This window comes from Kryptolebias marmoratus, linkage group LG15 (genome assembly GCF_001649575.2).
Source record: "Kryptolebias marmoratus isolate JLee-2015 linkage group LG15, ASM164957v2, whole genome shotgun sequence".
NCBI classification, from domain to species: Eukaryota; Metazoa; Chordata; class Actinopteri; order Cyprinodontiformes; family Rivulidae; genus Kryptolebias; species Kryptolebias marmoratus.
The window spans coordinates 32060382-32079186 of record NC_051444.1 but is presented as its reverse complement, the minus strand read 5'-3'; the positions used below and the strand labels follow the sequence as shown (position 1 = coordinate 32079186).

At 38.5% G+C, this 18805-nt stretch overlaps 1 protein-coding gene across 2 annotated transcripts in view; it reads right to left on the bottom strand.

Moving 5' to 3' along the window:
• Positions 1-18557, bottom strand: part of LOC108243986 (src substrate cortactin) — a 39214-nt gene extending 20657 nt beyond the window's left edge. The window contains exons 1-8 of one of the 2 annotated variants that reach the window (XM_017429796.3): positions 18391-18556; positions 6525-6631; positions 6338-6411; positions 6137-6266; positions 4648-4758; positions 3309-3363; positions 2117-2227; positions 1423-1533 (exon numbers count right to left, since the gene is read on the bottom strand). In XM_017429796.3, the coding sequence (XP_017285285.1) occupies positions 1423-1533; positions 2117-2227; positions 3309-3363; positions 4648-4758; positions 6137-6266; positions 6338-6411; positions 6525-6608 (676 nt within the window). In that variant the 5' untranslated portion in view covers positions 6609-6631; positions 18391-18556. Of the gene's footprint in view, positions 1-1422; positions 1534-2116; positions 2228-3308; positions 3364-4647; positions 4759-6136; positions 6267-6337; positions 6412-6524; positions 6632-18390 lie in introns of both variants that reach the window. The other variant, XM_037979701.1, reaches the window with a different exon arrangement.
• Positions 18558-18805: the final 248 nt, after the last annotated feature.

The window sequence follows — 18805 nt, the reverse complement described above, 5'->3', positions numbered from 1 at the left end:
TTTGGAGTGGATGTGCAGATTAATCCTCTGATTTTTTGAATTTTCTCTGAAAAGAAACTGGAAAACTTGTTGCAGGCGGCATTAGATTGAAGTTCAGGTGGTAACGTCACAGGAGGGTTTGTGAGCCTGTCAACAGTAGCAAATAAAGCTTGACCATTGTTGTTATGCTTGAGTGTAGGTACACAGCTGAGTCAGAGCACCTGTTTAAAGCTTCAAAAAGCTCCACAGACGAGAAGAAAAACATTATCTACTGCTGAATATAAGTCCATTGCCCTTTTTTAAACTTTTAAGATTTTCCATGTCCTGAATGATTGAAAAGCTACAACAGCACATTGGCCTAGAGCACCATTTTCCAAGCCTTGCACACAAAATAAACCATAATTATCAAATGCTAATGACTCAAAACATGTCCAAACAACTCTCAGAATTCATAGATCTATTTTAACACAATTTTGAATCACAAACTAGTCCCCAAGAGTCACAGCCCAGTGAGATACTACCTTTAGGAATTATTTTAACACAATTTATGATTATCTCACAGCGACTCTTTTCTACTTTGCATTTCTGTATGTCTGTCTCATTAGGAGGGCTGTCAAGGAAGTAACACACATGCCATTACCATGGCTGCAGCTTTAATATTTTTGTTTATCTTTGTCTTTTTTACACCACTACATTTATACATCAAAAAGTTCACATTTTGTCAGCTTAGATTATTAAACAGCAAGACCCAAATTCCTGTTGGACCAGAAAAAAAAAGTAGCTACACTGGTACCCTTCAACATTTTTTCAGATTTTTCTAGTTGTTACTATGAAAAACATGACTATCCTAACAACTAAAAATGACAAACTGTTCTTCCTGTTGTTCAGGCCGTTTTGAAACTGGTGCACAGAGATGGCTAGACTGGTTATCAGAACATGTGACCCACTTATCACATCTGAAAACAGTTACAACACAAGCTCTTATCTAAAGGCTGGTGATGGTGACGAAAAGCCAAGAACAGGTGAGTAGTACAGGTAGTTGCAAGTCGAGCTGCTCTGCTGTGATGAAATCAGGAAGGCAGACAAGTCAGAATGTAAACAAGGGTGGGGTTCAGCCAGACACATAAATCCACTAATACATCAAATGCAGAGTGAAATATTTTTCTAGTTTGTTGCAACAATATGAAAACAGAAACAGACTGTTCTTGTTCTTCTGTCAGATAACTTCAGGTTCATTTTAAAACCTAGTATTATTTTTTTTTCCCCCTCCATCAAAAAGGTGACACATAAAAGCTAAATCACCACCTAAACACACACAGAAACCACATTCCACCCATATTATTTAGGCAGGAAGTAAAAATAAAATCAGCCATCGGTGTGTGTCTTTACCAGATCAGGCAGCTGACCGCTGAGTCACTCTCGATGTGTTTAAACTTTACTGACCTTTCTGCGACTCGTGCCTCTCCGTTTTGCCCTGGTACTCGAAGCCCAAGGCACTCTTGTCCACCTTGTCAGACTCAACACCAAACTTGCCACCAAAGCCCTTGGAATAATCTGCCGAAGGTCCAAAGAACACAGAGGACAAAAATAAAAACATAGTCACGCCAAAGACCCAAGTGTTTCCAACAGAACAGGAAATAAAACTGGCTTTGGTTGAAAATTTAGTTTTTTAAATAAAAACACTTATTTTGACTTAACAAAATGTGTTTTAGTCTTTTAGTGTGGCTTGTATTATCCTCTTGCTATACTTAAAATCTCAAAAAAGGTTAACATGCTCAAATAAAACAACCCATTTTGACAAAACTTGGTTGTAAATTCATTGTCTGAGATTTGAGTTGAAGCAGCAAGAAAACATTAAAAGAAATGATCTCAGCCTGGAACTGGTCTGATACATTCTGTATGTGAAACATTCAACTCTTTAAAGAAACAAATAACACAAGAAGTAAAATAACACTGTTGCAGCTTTTTTTCTTTTTTTTTCTTTTTTTTTTTTTTTTTAAATGGAGCAGTGAAGGGAGGAGGAGCAAATGCAATTATGAAGCAAAATCTGTGAGTGTTAGTGTACCTGCCAATGTGCATTTGTTTCTTATCTCCGTGGGTTAACAGGAATACTGCATGATAAGAAATTTCGACAAACCTTTCTGCGACTCGTGTTTCTCAGTTTTGCCCTGGTAATCGAAGCCCATGGCACTCTGGTCGACACGATCAGCCTGCACGCCATACCGCCCTCCGAACCCAGTGGAGTAGTCTACACAGCAGGGGGACATAGGTCAGGGTGAAACAGTTCTCAAGGAGAAGACCTCATCTATTAGTGTTTAGTGTTGTACAGCAGGTGCAACACTGAACACTACAGTTCTGTCGGGCTGTTTGTGAATCCTGTTCCTCTCAGGTGTGTCTACAGGTGTTCAGCTGCTCAGGCTTTTTTGACAAGTCAACTACATCTTAAGAACATTTAGGTATTTACAGAACTTTATCTTTGTGTAAATACAGTGAAAAAGAAAACAAAAAATGAAGAAAGAAAGAAGTCATGAGACTGCAGCTTAAACAAAAAATAATAAATAAATAAAAAATAGGCCAGAGTGACTCTTTCTCCTGACATCCAAGTGTTGCATTAATTTGATATAAATGCTCTCTTATGTTCAGGTTAGAAATGGATCAGTTTATGACAAAAAAACAAACAAAACAATCATTCAGTACGCTCGTCTCAGTTGGTGTCGTTTCTGTTCCATGTGCTAAAGTTAGTTTCTGCAACGAAGACAACAAGGGTAGAATTGCAAAATTTGACGTTAAAAGTGGAATATAATGTATAACTTGAGTATGTTTTTTCCACAATGAATGCTAGACCGCCTGCAGTCTTCTTTGTGTATCTGTCAGTCCGTGAGAGGAGGAGGGAGAGAAGCAGGAGGCAGAGGGATACCCAAACATTCAGAAATGACTAAATTTAACACTAAGCACAAAGTTATGGGGGGTGGGGGTAGGGCATGGATCCAGACCATGTATTTTGGAAACCATTCTTCTCCCAGTTTAATTCTAAATTAAAGCTGGATTTAAACATAATTTCCAATTTTTCTAAACATGTGCCTGTAAAGGAGAACTATAGCAGAAATCAGCAGAACAGCTGGCTAACATCCAAACTGTTTGTGACTGAGAATTTGTCACCTGAAGGCAAATTAAAACTGTTTAGCATCAAATCATGGGTAAAAAATGTCTGAAGCTACAGTGAATTATGAATTTATGCCCTACCCAGAGCTGTGCATTTCTGAAATTTGCAAGAGGAAGTCTGATATTGAGTTGAGAACGGGACACGTCTGAACAGAGCCTGAACATACCTTTCTGCGAAGCGTGTTTCTCAGTCTTTCCAGCGTACTCAAAGCCAACAGCTGACTGAAATGAAAAAAAAATTATATATATCTTTAGCCAACCTCCCAGCAACATGTTGATATCTGTCCACCAACACTACTCTGAATAAAGCTGCAGCTTTAAATCAACTTGAGATAAGCCTGAATCATTTAGTGAAGATTTGTGATGAAAACAAAAAACTGCATGAAGGTAAGTGCATGTAATAAATTAATAAATGTCTGGATGTGTTTGCATGTTATCAACTTACTTTGGCCAGGGGAGACTTTAAAGTATACATTATTACCCAACCACGCCACAGCCCTGAGGAGGCACTATTTGCTGATTAGTGGCCATGCCCATCACAACTGGTCCTTATCTGCCCAACCAAACCTCACACACGCACACAAGAGAAAACATCTCCACCTTGGCTCAAAGTTTGATTCCCTTTTCCTCTCAACACAAACAAATTAATAATATGTTTAAACTTAATTTTCTCAGCTTCAGAGTCATCAAACCACTGTGCAACTTTGGCATTAAGTCCGGTCTGTTTTTAAAAAATGCACAAACACACTTTTCCTCTCAGCACATAGCTGCAAAAGATAACAGTAAAGTGGGGCAAGCTGCCTCCACAATACAGCTTGAGGGACATGCTGCATGGTCCGGGAGGCAGACATGTTTGTTTAAACTGCTGCCACACAAGCAATTTAAAATAGTGGAGACCTTTTCAGTAACATTTCACCAGAAAAAGTCACGAGAGGTTTTTTTTCCACCAGTTCGCGAGACAGTTTTGAACTCGATGCAAAATCTTTTGACGTTTTAACCTCATAAGATCTCATTGCAACATCTTGTTACAGATTTATTTGTTCTGTTGATCATTTTTGAATCTGCTCTATTCTTTCAGTACAAATATAAATTAAATGGTTAACACATTAACAACGGTTTTATGATGAAGACTAAACTGAAGTCTTGATTTGTTTGTTTAATTTCAAAAATATCATCTGGAACTACTCTTTATGCTTCACCTGCTAACAAAACACATGTTTACCAAATTTGGAGGTGTTTTTTTTGCAGCTCATTAGGTTTGAAAAAGTTTAAATGCATTAAAACAGATCTTTTTACAACTAAACAGTCAAATAATCAATGACAAATATTGCATGAATTTTCACATTTACATCTTCTGAAAAACTACTTTTGATTTTAGCGCGGTGTCTTTGGCACCTTCTGTGCAGAATTCGAACAGTGATCCTGATGTAATTAAAGTCAGACGAACTGCTACTGTAAACCAGCAGACTAATAAAAACTGTCCTGTAATGATGAGTCAGGAAATACCTTGTCAACACGGTCAGCCTGTACTCCAAACTTCCCTCCGAACCCCTTGGAGGTGTCCGTCTGAGAGCAGTGCTTGGACAAGTTGCTCTGGTAGTCATGACCCACAGCAGACTGAAGACAAAGAGACACGCAGGATAGAGAACTTCAAACATCAGAAAACAGTGTCCTGTGAGAAAGAGGAAGAAGGGGAAAAACTACTGGAGAACAGGCAGCAGTTTAAAGTGGTGACATCTGACTCATCACATTAGCACAGTTTGGTGTAAACAGTGCTCGCTCATCATAGTCATGCCGCTGTGACTGCACAGAGGGAGGGAAAGGTGTGGAAGGATGGAGCTGCTTGCCATGAAAGATTATCAAGTGGGAATCGGCCACGGGTGATGCAGCCTGTGCTCACACAAACTGCTGCTGAAGCTCAAAACCCTGGTTTCTGTCAATTTTGAAAAATTAACCTGGAGACGGCAGGAAAAATTTTTTAAAAAGGCCTCCTAGCATTTCTTAAAGGAATGCATATCACACACTACTTTTCATGCCAGAGGTTCAGACTAAGATCATCTTAAGATAAGAAATGAGAGTTGTAACTGTTTTGATCAAACCTTAAAAAGTAAGCTCTCACATGAAGTACTAGAGAAGTATATGTTGGGGATGACTCAGCTCATGCTACACCAACCATTCAGGCCCAAGGCAGGAAGCAAACCTGCAACCTTCTTGCTGTGAGGCGATAGCTCTAACCACTGCTCCTCCAGGCCCCCATTTGACATCAACAGTAATGCTAAAGTTTTAAACAAAATGTTGAACAATGTGCAGCGCTGAGCTACTAAAAAAAAAGTAATCAATGCCTGTTTATGGTGAACCCATTTGTCTCAGTTAAGCTGAAAGCTGTCCAGTGAAACGTCTGGTAAAACAATGCAGCACCCAACTACTGTTCAGTGAATCAAATAGTGTCTGTAAAAAAGTATTCACCCCTTGGATGTTTTACCTTTTTATTGCTGTCACAAATCAATTATGTTCTATATCAATTTACTTTTACAATTAAAAAAAACACTTCAATGTCAAAGTGAAAACAAATTTCTAAAGAACAAACAATTACCACCTTCACATAAGTATTTCGTACAAGCCCCTTCAGATGCAATCACCGCACTGAGACTTTCTGAATACGTCTCAATCGGTCTTACACATTTTACACCATTCTTCTTTAAAAACTTGCTCAAACTCTGTCAGGTTGGATCAGATGAACAGCCTTTTTCAAGTCAAGCCAAATAAATAAAGATTTTTAAGCCTCTAAAGAAATAAAACAGTTTTGGCTGCATTTTTGTTAAATATTGTTATCATTAATGATATTGTGGTGGATATTATTTAAATTGTTGAAATTTTAATAAAAATTAATGGTACATTTTTACCCCCTAAAAAGATGGAAAAGGATGTGAAATTCAGGATACTAAAATAGTGAAAAAACTGAATTAGGGAAGAAATAAATCCGGGTCAGTCCTACCTTGTCCATTCGGTCCTGCTGCACTCCAAACTTCCCTCCGTATCCATGCGAGGCCTTAGGCATGTTCTCCAGCTCCTTCTGCTTCAGGGTGGTGTGCTCTGTGGACACGGTCTCCCGCAACTGGTGGATACTGCACCACAGAGAGACATGATTACGACACATGAAGAACATTTATGTGATAGAAATGTGAACAATCCTCACTCGATGTGCTCCTGATGTCCTGAGCCAGCCACAGTCTTTGCCCCCCACCTCTGCTCCTTTTCTGATACGTCATTCTAAAAATATGCAACAGTAAAACCATGTTCACATAGAGAATCATGACAAAGTTTGAAGAAGAGGAAATCTGAAGAATGAAGCCAAGATTCATGTTCAGGTGGACAACTGGCACCTCAAAGTCTGGGTCGGTCTCCCAGTCGTCCCCGCCATCATCTACAGCCACCTTAATATTCTGTCCTGCTGCTGCTTTCCACATTTTCACAGATCAAAGCTCACACACTGAAAGACAAATAATGTTGGCTTAGGCACACTCACAGTCACAGGATATGAATTTCATTAGACCTAATAATTTTGTCCATTTTTAAAATTTGTCTTTCCTCATTTGTTCAGATCTCCTTTAAAAACCTGACTATCTTCTAGAAAATTTTAATCCATCCTAAAACTTTCTCAATTTGTGAAGTTGAGAAATGACCTTTAGTTTATTTTGAAAGCATTTTTCCTCTTATGTTTACAAAACAAAACTGTATTTAGAAAAGGTACTAAAGTGTTAAAAGTAGATTTACATGGTATGCACAATGATTACACAGAAAACATTGTGCATGCTTAGCCTTTTCAACAAGCCTTACATCAGATTAAAAGTGATGTAAGGCTTATCATAGTTGACTGTTATCACCACAACAAAAAACTATTTAAAAAGAAAAAACAAAAACATACACACACACACACACACCTAAATCTTCACATCCTGTATGTGGTTTCAGCTGATTTAACAATTCACAAATTAAATAAATCTGTTTCTTCCAACATCAGAAGGTTCAGTAGGATTCTTTACAATTAAAGGCAATGCTTCAAGAAATGTACATTGCCCGGTGCCTTTTATGCCAGAGTAAGATTTAAGATCATCTTATGATGGGAAATAAAGTTACAGCAAATGGTCCTCACCAACCATCTGCAGCATTCTGCAGCTTAGAAATTACTGCTCCTACAGGACACATGCTGTTCTTAGTGCCTCTTGAGCACCTCCTCTAAAACCAGTGCCATAGAGAGAGAGAGTTACGACACTCCACACATTAGACTTCTATAGAAAGAATGGAATGCGGAAGTCACGTGGTTCATGCAGCCTCAAATAGTTCCAAACAGCAGGAGTTCCAGCATTGAACGTAGTTCATTCTCAAAGTTTTGGAAGTGTTTTCTCTGGTAAGATGAAAATTCAACACATTTTTGCCATTGTGAAGCGTTAGTAGACTGTTCTGTATCACAATTTATCAACATTAATATTTTCATACCTCAAGTTTTAGTTAATTAAGCATGTTAACTTGCAGTTTGTAACTACAGCTAGCTCATTGCCAACATGACAAGTTTAAACAGGTCTATTTCAGTCTGTTTAATTCAGCATTTTAAAATATTCATTACAGCTTAAATTTTGGGAATTAATGATTTTCTCATTTTTGTGGTAATTCCAGTAACTGAACTATATCAACTAGAAAATATTTAGCCTTTTCTCTGCGAGATTGTCGTGGTTAATTTAGTTCAAGTTATAGATCCTTCGTTAAAGACTGTAACATAATGTTATTAAAGAAAAACGTGAGCGAGGCGATGACTAAATTTTTTTTATGCTTTTCAGGTAAACCACAGGAGAATGACTTCAGTGAACTGCTGAAGCATGTTGCATTCTAAGTATCAGAAAGGTAACAAGATCATCTTCTCTGTCTTCCCAAAACAAAAATAGCAGAATCAAGATGTTTGAATAAAATGACTTTAACAAAGTTGGTATTTAATGGAGGACTGTTATTTACATTTATTTTATATTATTAGCTTAGCATATGGTAATTACAGGTTAAGTTGAGATGAGAATCTCTGTCAATACAGAACAAGGAATAAGAATTATTACCAAGAATATATCAGCATCAATACATTGTAGAATAGTAACAAAAAAACTTAAGGTATCACAGGTAACACTACTCCCTTTGCATTCATTTTCAATCTTCATGTTTTCAGACTGACTGAGTGGTGAGCTAAGATATGATGGAGAATTTGAGCTGGTAAGTTAATGGCGGACTGCTGGAGTTGACTGGGTGATGGGGAGGCTGTCAAAATAAAAATGAAATCAAAGTGATTAGAAATTAGTTTGTCACATACCAAATGCAAGCATTGTAACAACTTTTTCTGAAATTTACTTAAGATGCCACGACTCTGTATGAATATAACTTATGTAGAATCAGTGAAATCTAATAAATTTAAGTGACATAAAAAAATCTCTCCAAGCATACCATCTATATGTGCAGGTGTTGAAGCCGATCTGGGTGGTGTGGCGTTTGCAAAGGAGAGGCCAAGCTCCTCCATGGCGACAATCAAGGTGTTTGGTGGGTGCTTGCTTGTTGTGGCACAAGATGCTTTTGCTTCGTGTTTTTTGTCTGGCTTTTACTTCCAGGATGCCCAGCATTGTACAGAACTGTTTTTGTTTCATTGAAGACATGTTTTGCTGCTATTCTTAGTTTCAGCCAGGGGTGGAAATTAATTTTTTTTTACCAGCCACTATCTTTTGTTGTGACAAAAAGTTGTTTCATACTGGTGAACACAGCAGGTGAAAGGTATGGGCCGCAGACCTCCCAGCAACGGGCTGGATTCACCGTGAGCATGAAGCAATTGGGTGGATTTGACTCAGCATCAGGTGTTGACTCAAGCTGTCTGGACCCTCGGGCCTTTCCACACATATGATGATGACGATCGAGGTGGGTGGAAGCAGTTGTGGTGCCCTACAAGCTGAACAACACTTTTTTTCTGGACACTGCATGGAAATAACTAGATTTTTCTCTTTTATTATATTAAACCATTAAAAGATGCATATCTGTACATAAAAAATTCTGACAAGTGAAATTTATTTCTGTGGAGTGTTTTTGAAGTATTTTTTTGTGCTTTTGTAAGTTTTTGTATGCAAGTTGTAATGTTTTTTAGACACTTGCTGCTTTTAATGCATAGATCTATTTGTGCTACCTGCTTATATTTAACAGGTAGGATATTCTGATGAAGGAAGTGATTTTTGTGGTTTTATAAAGGTTTTTGTTGGGGATATAAATTGTTCCAATGCTATGTTAAGCATAAATCCTAAGCTTCCACTTCAGTATCTGATGATATTTAACATTAACACAAACCGCTATAGTTTTCGGTTTGTAAACAGTTTTTGACAGGTAACCGACCGTTAGACATAGCTGTTTAGCCGTGCTACGGTAGGAAAATCTGACGAGGAAGCACAGATCGTAAGAACACTGGCCGTAGGCGCGAACGCACACTGACCAACGTCATGACGTCATTGATTTAGTTAAAAAAAAAACGTTGTTTAATTTTCGGTTCTTCCCTCGACTACTCTTGAAAAACAGAAAATAAAATAGCTTCTCATGGTATTTCGCTATTATCTAAATAACATTTGGGTCGAATGTTATTTAGATAATTAATTTTCCAACAACAACCAGTTAATTTACCAACAAGGTTTGAATTCCTTCAGTGTCAACAGGGTACTATGCTCTCCTTCCAGAGTATCATCATTTTGCTTCATTGAACTTGAGCATCCATCACAGATCTTGGAATTTCTGATGACTTTATTTACTATGTATCCTGTAAGATGGTACAGAATGCATGTTTCAGTGTTGGTGAAATCAGGAGTACCTGTGTTTCCTATCAGCTGCTCCACACTCAGGCCAGGACTAGGACATGTCTCCTTAATGTCCAGGAACTCTGCCAGAAGACTGCCATTATCCTCCCGATAGCTTCCAGATTTGACTGTCGTAAGAAACTGCCCAACTGAGATTGATCTCAGTGCCTGGTGAAACTCCACTGGTGTTGGGACAGGATTCCTTTGCCTTATGCAACTGAACAAGTTTTCAAGACAGTCCTGAGTAAACCTGCTTGTCAACACAAACATGTGATCATGGTCAAGCATGTCTTTTTGAATACATAAAATTGTAGGTGTTGCCATCACAATTCCTGTTTGCACTGGTTTCCAGCTTCCTGTTTGACCTATCTTAGGTCCACAGAAGACTGCGAATATGTCTTGGAGGAATTTAATGGCTTTGTTGTACTCTTCCATCTTGTGCCTGCTGAGTCCCATCACAGGGTGGCGAGAGGACATGAGATCAAACCAGTGGTTCACCTGCTCCAGAAACCAGGCAGTGGTCAGATTAGAGGTAGGGATGGGACCGATCCAATCCAGTATCAGTATCGGGTTCCGATACTGACAATAAGCACAGATCGGAAATTTCCGATCCAACTGGCAGAAATTTCCGATCCATTGACATGTCTGTGTCAGATGAAATCTCTCTACAAGTGATTTACTGCTGTCTGCTCAGCTTCAGCCAGCTGGCTGCAAACTGTGGAATGGATTTCATGAACGGGTGTGCTTCATGATAAACGGAGTAATGAGATCCGCCTCACATTCAGGAAATCCATTTCACAGTTTCCAGCCAACTAAAGCGTGAGCCTCGAGGCCTTAGCAGCAGTGTGGCTAACGGCTAACCAACTTTTCGTCACATCATGTCCGCTGTGTGGATTTTTTGTTTTTCTGACTTCCTTTTCTGACCTTATACTTAAAGTTGCTTTTTGGGACATGAATGCATCCATTTGTACAAATCGTCCTTGCCTGTAGAGAGTTTTTTATACAAATATGAAGTTTACAGCCTCATAAAAAGTAAAATAGATATCGGAATAGTATCATATAGGCCGATATCCAATTTCAGATATCAGTATCGGATCAGAAGTGCAGAAATGTGGATCAGTGCATCCCTAATTAGAGGTAGGCCGCTGCTCCTGCTCCACCATATATTTCACACCAGCACTTGCTGACTTGCTGAAAACATACATTGCAGGCCCCACCTTCATTTTCTCAAAATGACTTGGCTGAAAGGTTTTTCGTGAGAGATTTGGTGCAATTTTCAAAGGCGTTTCTTCCTGAAAATCTACCAAATCTTTTAAAGGACCCAGTGAAACTTCATTGTGTGGAAGTCCCTCTTTTTGTACAATGTCTGGTGGAATTGTAAAGATCTGTCCATGAACTAGGGCACTCTTCAAATTCTTCACCAGATGTGGGACATCTGGCATGAAGTACAGCCTTTTGTCTGGTCTTGCTGGGTGTTGAACATATGTTTGGTTGTGGCCCACTCCAAATGCCTGCAACATTGCTCCGTTAGCACTGCCCATGTCAGTGGTGGTGTTTAACAAAAAGGCCTATGGAGGCTGCTCTTTCAAAGATTTCAAGAATGATTGGCTTATAATTTGCCCTATTCGTGGAATTGCCACTAAAATGGTAAGCCACCACTTGCTTCCATCTTGTTGTGCTTCCTGCCAACATAAAAACGGTACGAGCTTAATATGTTGCAGTCTTCTTTGCTGGGTTCTGATGTCAGGGAGCGGAATACTCATGTCCTGAAGAAGCCTGTAGCCTGTTGAGCCCATAGAAAATCAGAGTTGTATGGCTTTTTTTAATGCGTCTTTGCTCCATCTAATGCCTCTCCTGTTCTTCATGCCAATTGCCTTCATCTGATGTTTTGTAAAAATATGGCCAAATTTCTTTTTCATTGTTAACCTTTTTATTCGCAAGACTGCATTTATTTTCTTCTGTCTGTGAAGTTCTCCTTCTATCCTCCTTATGTAATTTTGTTTGTATTCTAATTGCTCCCTCAGGTTTTTCATCTCTGTTCCCTGTTTGCACTGCCTGATGATACATACTTCATACATACACTACATACGTGTGAAGATCACGGACAGTCTTTCCTGGTCTGCAAACACAACAACGATGGCGAAGAAAGCCCAGCAGTGTCTCCACTTCCTGAGAGTTCTCAAGAGAAACAAGCTGGAGAAGAAGCTGCTGGTGCTGTTCTACAGAGCCACCATTGAGAGCATCCTTGCGTACGGTATCACAGCATGGTATGGAGGGTGCTCAGCAGGAGACAGAAAAGCGCTGCAGAGGGTGATCAGCACTGCCCAGCGGATCACTGGCTGCTCCCTGCCCAGTCTGGAGGACACTGCCACCTCTCGCTACCTAAGCAGAGCTGTCAGTATCATCATGGACCCATCCCACCCCAGCAACCACCTATTTAACCTGCTACCCTCGGGCCGACGGTACGGGTCACTCAAAACCCGGTCAAATAGGCTCAGGGACAGCTTTTTCCCAAGAGCCATCAGAGAACTGAATAATAATAAAAAGGATGTTGGCAACAAAAATTAGATCCCTAAAACTATGTGCAATACCAAATGTGTGCAATACATCTCAAGTCACATACTTTGAGGAATATTTCATATGTGCAATATTACAATCTATGAAGAAAATAAACTGTAAAATTCCTACTCTACATTTGTATATACAGAAACTCTGCAAAATTCCCCATTCCTCATTTGAATATACAGAAACTTCTGAACATACTTGTCTTTATTTGATTTTCAACTTTTATATATATTGTATGGTCTACCCTCCTCTTGTTATTTTATCGTGTCTAAAAACAAGCACCTTGGAGCAGCAAACCAAATTTCATTTTAATGCAAATTATAATGACAATAAAAGGTGATTCCGATTCCGATGTCCCTGTTCTCTGAGGCTACATTTTCATCTTCTTTTTTCCCCCTTCACTTTCCCACATCCCCCTTGTCTCATTTCAGTTTCTTCCTTCCTCAATCTCTGAAATCACAATGGCAATGTTAGCATTAACGTTATTGTTCAATAAAAAAAACATTAAATATATTATTTAACAGTTCATACCAAAGTTTACTTTAGAACAATGTGTGTGATCACTGGTCACTGGATCAACATGCAGTGGAAATTCTGCTGTACTTCTCATTGCAGGATCCTTCCTCCTTCTTGGTTCTGGGCAATGAACAAAAATGGTTGGAACTGCATCAGCCTTTAGTCTCACACAGCCTGACTGTGTTTTCCTAAACTGCCCTCACTCAAAATGTGCCTGTAGAGTGATATATTAGTTTATTTACTTGCACATTTCTTTAACAGTTAAATATTTTGAGCCCTGATTGAAAATATTTGAGTGTGCAGATTGAACTTACAGCACACGGTTTTCTGTTATTATGATCTCTGGTGATGGTGAGGTTGATCCTGCTGACTTGAGCCAACCATTTTTTTTCTTCTTTCAGTGTCTTTTGGGAAGCCATACATACTGATCCCTTTCTCGGACCGTTGGTGCATCCAAATGCAGCACAGCCAACCATGGCAATCCAATCAACCTACAAAGGGTTTATTTAATTATACATTTTTATATATATCTTGTACTAGTGCTGGGCGATATAACGATACATATCGTGGGGACGATAGAAAAGTGTCTATCGTGATATATTTTCTTCTATCGTCTCTATCGTTTCTATCGTCTCTATCATAATTGTATCAATGATTCATGTAAATATTTCATAACGTAGGCTACGACGAATGTATTAGTGTTGTCACTTTGCATACATTCAGTTTATATAAGTGATAAATAAGAAGAAAAAATAACTATTTTGCAAAGAACCTCCGTTTTGCGACATGACACTGCTTTACGTGTGGGTTTATGATTGTTTCAGTCTTCTGAACTGTTTGTTTTCAGGGTGGTCAGCAGACATGGTGGTTGAAGTCAACCACCATGAGCTGCTGTAATGCCAAGGAGGATGAACCCTCATTCTGACCACTTTTCCACTTTGTCCAAATTTGATCAGAGACAGTTTACTGGTGTAGATGCAATTAATAACAGTGTAAATGGTAGTAAAAGTATTTTAGTAAAGCTTGTTTTACATTTTACATTATTATTGTGTAATATTTATGTAATATAAATATAAAGTTTCAATATATTTTTTGGTAATTCATTTTTGCACAATTAACACTTATTTTGTCATCTATTATGATTTTAACTAGAAACAGTTTTATTTAACTAAACATTGTGATCCATTAATTACAATTTTACAATAGTTGTCAGGCTACAAGCACAATCAACTTTGTTACAGATTAAGGTACTTGGTTACCATAAAAAAAAAAAAAACGAAAAATAGAGTAATTATATCTTCTATAGAAATTAAGAATTAATCCTTGATCTAAGGTAATGTGGAGCAGAGGTCTGAACTGCTGGCATGGAGGACAAGGTATAGCATTCTCATGCTGGCATGCAGACAACATCAGAAATAGCTTTAAAATAGTTGTTGTTACTCCTGTTTTTTTACGTGTATAACGTTATTAAAAAACATGGCTATATTGATCACTGTATTACATACTAGTGCTGGGCGATATAGAAAAAAAATCCTATATCACAATATGGATAATTTTATATCACGATAACGATATATATCACAATATACCCCAATTACGTACGTTGTCAGTTATTCTCTGAAAAATATGAAAAAATAATCTTATTTCTTACCTTTTTCAAGCTTTATTTATGCCCCTTTCACACATACCCTAAAGCTCCACTCTACTCTGATCGCTTTGCGAGCGTTTACATCAGCATTTTTTCGCCGTCGGTCCCTGCTTTTTCGGTACCTGCTTCGGAGTAGGGCCAGCCAGGCCAGCCCTGCTTCGTGGTCGGCGCAAGCTTAGCTCCTGTTCACTGATTGGTCGTGGGTGTGACCAGGTGCAAGCATAAAGAGCGAACAGTAGGAATATAAACAACAGCGTTAGCTTACCCTGCAACGTTTATGCCGTCTGTCCCCCAGCTGAAGGCGCTGTAAAGCCTGAAAATCTCTGTAAAGCATTTCGCAAACCCACACATAAAGCAGCGTCATGTCGCAAAACGGAGGTTCTTCGCAAAATAGTTATTCTTTCTTATTATTTATCACTTATATAAACTGAATGTATGCAAAGTGACAACACTAATACATTCGTCGTAGCCTACGTTATGAAATATTTAAATGAATCATTGATACAATTATGATAGAAACGATAGAAACGATTGAAGAAAATTTATCACGATAGACACTTTTCTATCGTCCCCACGATATGTATCATTATATCGCCCAGCACTATTACATACCTATATGTTTGTTTGATAAATGTCCCTGCTGCATCTAAAAATGCTTTGGTAAAACACAATCATTGAAGTAATCAGTAATCAGTTAAGTAATCAGTTCATTATTGCTCAATAATTACCGAAGGTCGCCAGCCAGAGTAAGAAAAATAGATTTTTTTTTTTTTATTTGTCCCACCACAATCCGCTCAGATTGACTGACAGCGATGACATTTTTTGGCGCTGTTTGGAACTATTGACAGCTCCATGAACCACGTGATTGCGTATCGGCGAGTTCACAGTGTCGTAACTCTCTCTCTTTATGGCACTGTCTAAAACAAGCTGCAATCACCTTCAGTAGCAGCTTGTGGAACAATATATTCCCATAGCGAGATACCAAGTGAATACTTAAAAGAGAACTTAGGGTTTCGTCTGTAAGCCTGACACTCTGATAGCATGAGAGAGGCATCTCACCAGCTCAGGCTACTTGAAATGAGGAAGAGATGTATCTGTCATAATAACTGTGGGATCTGGTGCCTGGCTTCTGTGTACAGAGGTCATCCTGCCTCTGGGCATCAGCAATACAGATGCCAGTCGATCTGAGAGCTACACTGGGGAGTCTGTCCAATAGTGAGATACATACACCGTTTCTGATTTGAAACTTTATTGTCTGTGAACTGACTACATTCCAGATTTAATATATATGGTTTTGTGTTTAACGTGTTGTATGGCAGCTGTGTCTGAAACTGGTTCAGCTGGTCCAATGAGTTTTGTTTGGAAGGACTGCTGAGGTATATCCCTATAGACCAACGAACCCAAAGTTGAAATCAGAACCCCACTGAATCATCCCCTCAAAAAAATACCTTTTTATTGGCTAGTGAGCTGAAATTTTGGGAGTCTGTATTGGTGACGTACAAGAAAAGAACCCAGAATTCTAATAATCATCCAATCTTTTACTTCTGATTTCTGAGATAGCTGCAAAATTAAATTTTTGGTTTGATCAAAGCACGCTTGATTTTCCTGTAGGCACAAAGGATTTTTTTTCAACCTAATAAACTGACAGTTTATGTTTTAAAGTATCTATGTATATTAAATATGAGCAGATATCAAATATGCTCAACAAACCCCAGTAAAATTTAGTATCATATTGGAAGTGCCTTCACTGGTGATGCAGGAAAAAACTCAGTTTTTTGACTGAATAAATGTTTATTAAGGGTTAAATATTAAAACAAATACCTGATGAATATTTATCCTAACCACTGAGTAAAGACAACAATTGCTGAAGGTTTCATGGCAAAAACTAAGAATAGAAGAAATAATGCCAGTTCGTGTGACTTTTACATTGTTCAGTTTAATTCAAGCACGTTTGTTCAAAATCAAGATGCATAATTTTAGCATCACCTGAAAAAGTTTTCAAGCTCTTGAACTAAACCTTGAGAAAATGTTATTGTAACAGTCAAGTTTCTGCTGCGTTGTTCTGTGGTTCAAAAGCTGAGGAGTTTGATGTAGATAACAGGGATAACGTACGAGTAAATAATGCACCAGTTTCAATTTATTTTACAGGTTATGTTAAAATTAGTGGCCCCACTTTCAGTCAGGCCCACCTGGAGACTCAATTCTGGCAATGTCATTAGGAATGAAGCTCAGCCCCTACCACGCCAAATTTTAGCTAAGCATCTGTAAAATTGACTGATGTATAGTCATTTATGTTTTTGCTAAGGTTGTTTAGCTGTGGTGGCCATATTGAATGGGATTGACTCAAAAGCAAATCATATGTAGATGTGCAACCAATTACTTTCTGAGAGTTTCAATAAAATCCATCCAGCAGTTCACGAGAGAATGTGCTATCAGATAAACACCAACTTAAACCATTAGTGATGGAATATTTAATACTTATTGGTGATAATTCATATGTAAAGCTCTGGACCAGTATGAATGGTATAAACAAAATGTTGGTCAATTTAATTGTTTTAAGAGACAGGTAATAGCAGGTACTAATGAAGTCACCGATTTACTCTGAAAAGTAAAACTTTGTTGTAACCTTCCACATGAAAACAAATATTTTTATTGTCTGCCATCGAAAGGCAAAGACAGAGTGTGTTTGTGTGTCTGTTAGCAAAATATCTCATGGATAAATTTCAATGAAACTTTCAGAAAGTAACTCACTTGATGAACAACTAATTACATTTTCACATCTGCCCAATTCAAGATGGCTCCCACAACCAAATGAACACACAAATAAAAGTATTATTTTATCAATCACAATCATAAACAAATGTCCTTTTAAAATTTGGCTACATTTGGCCTGAGTGAGTGCGAGTATGTGTGTACTCTGATCCAACAGGTTTATGTGGCTCTGTTTGGCTTTCAGTTGACAGGTAAAAATAATTTGCAACTATTTTTTTCAAGACAAATGGTTGATTTTCCTCCTTTAATCCAAAACCCTTGACTCAACGTTGTGTGGAACAGGCAGCATGTGTTCAGTCAGAGTTTCCTTCTGTTCAGCTCCTCTTCAGAACAGGAAGCAGCAGACCTGGCAGCTGGAACATGACAGGACCCACAGCAAAACCACACCCCATTTACAGGCTTTTAGTCCAGGTATGACAAGAACAACTTCGGTCTGTGACTGGATGGGCCATATAACGAAAAGTGAGAAGAAACATTTGTAACAGTGGACTTACCACCAAATATTTAAACGTTTCTTATTATTTTTATCGGCTTGTTTGCTTCGGTTGAAGTAGGTCAGCCTGTATTTGTCAAAACTGGCGTTTCCAATTAAATTATATTTCAACCATCAAGCCAATTAAATGTGAACACAAATGTCTGCGTGTCGTGTTATACTCTTGTTTTTCCTTAAAAAAATGTTACCTCCACTCATTCAGATTATATGGTAAAGTGACCATAATTAGATGGAAACAGTGGTTGTATACCAGTCTGGTTCTGGTATTTCCTGTGTCAATGTGGTTCTGGTATTTTCTGTTCCAGTTGTCCTAGTTAGCTTAGCGGGCTAAGGCTAACTTCGGGAATGATCAACTGCCGATGCTCGCGCGTATTGTTCAGCTGTTGGTCACTCACCGTCTGCAACACAAAGGTACCTCGGCCCGGCTGAGATACAGAATCCAACCTGGTAGTCTCGGTTCGGTCACAGCGCCGCTCTGACACAGAAACGATCTGGGAAACCGCAGAGCTTCTCCTTTAGCTCTCCCTACTGCTTTTCCGGCTCTCCCAATATCCCAATCCGACTGTGACGTCACGAGTGAGTGGGCGTGTGTTAGAGCTGTAATGATTTTCAGTTGAAGCCAATGACTTATATGTATGGAAGCCCATTTCCGCCACTCTGTTAAAAAAATATATATATATAAATTATCTCATTATAATGAGATACTATCTTACGGAAGCGCATTGCTATCAGCAGGGAAAAAAAAAATTCGAACGCTATCACGTTATAACGTGATACGTATCTTGTTAAAACGTGATAGTATCTTGTTAA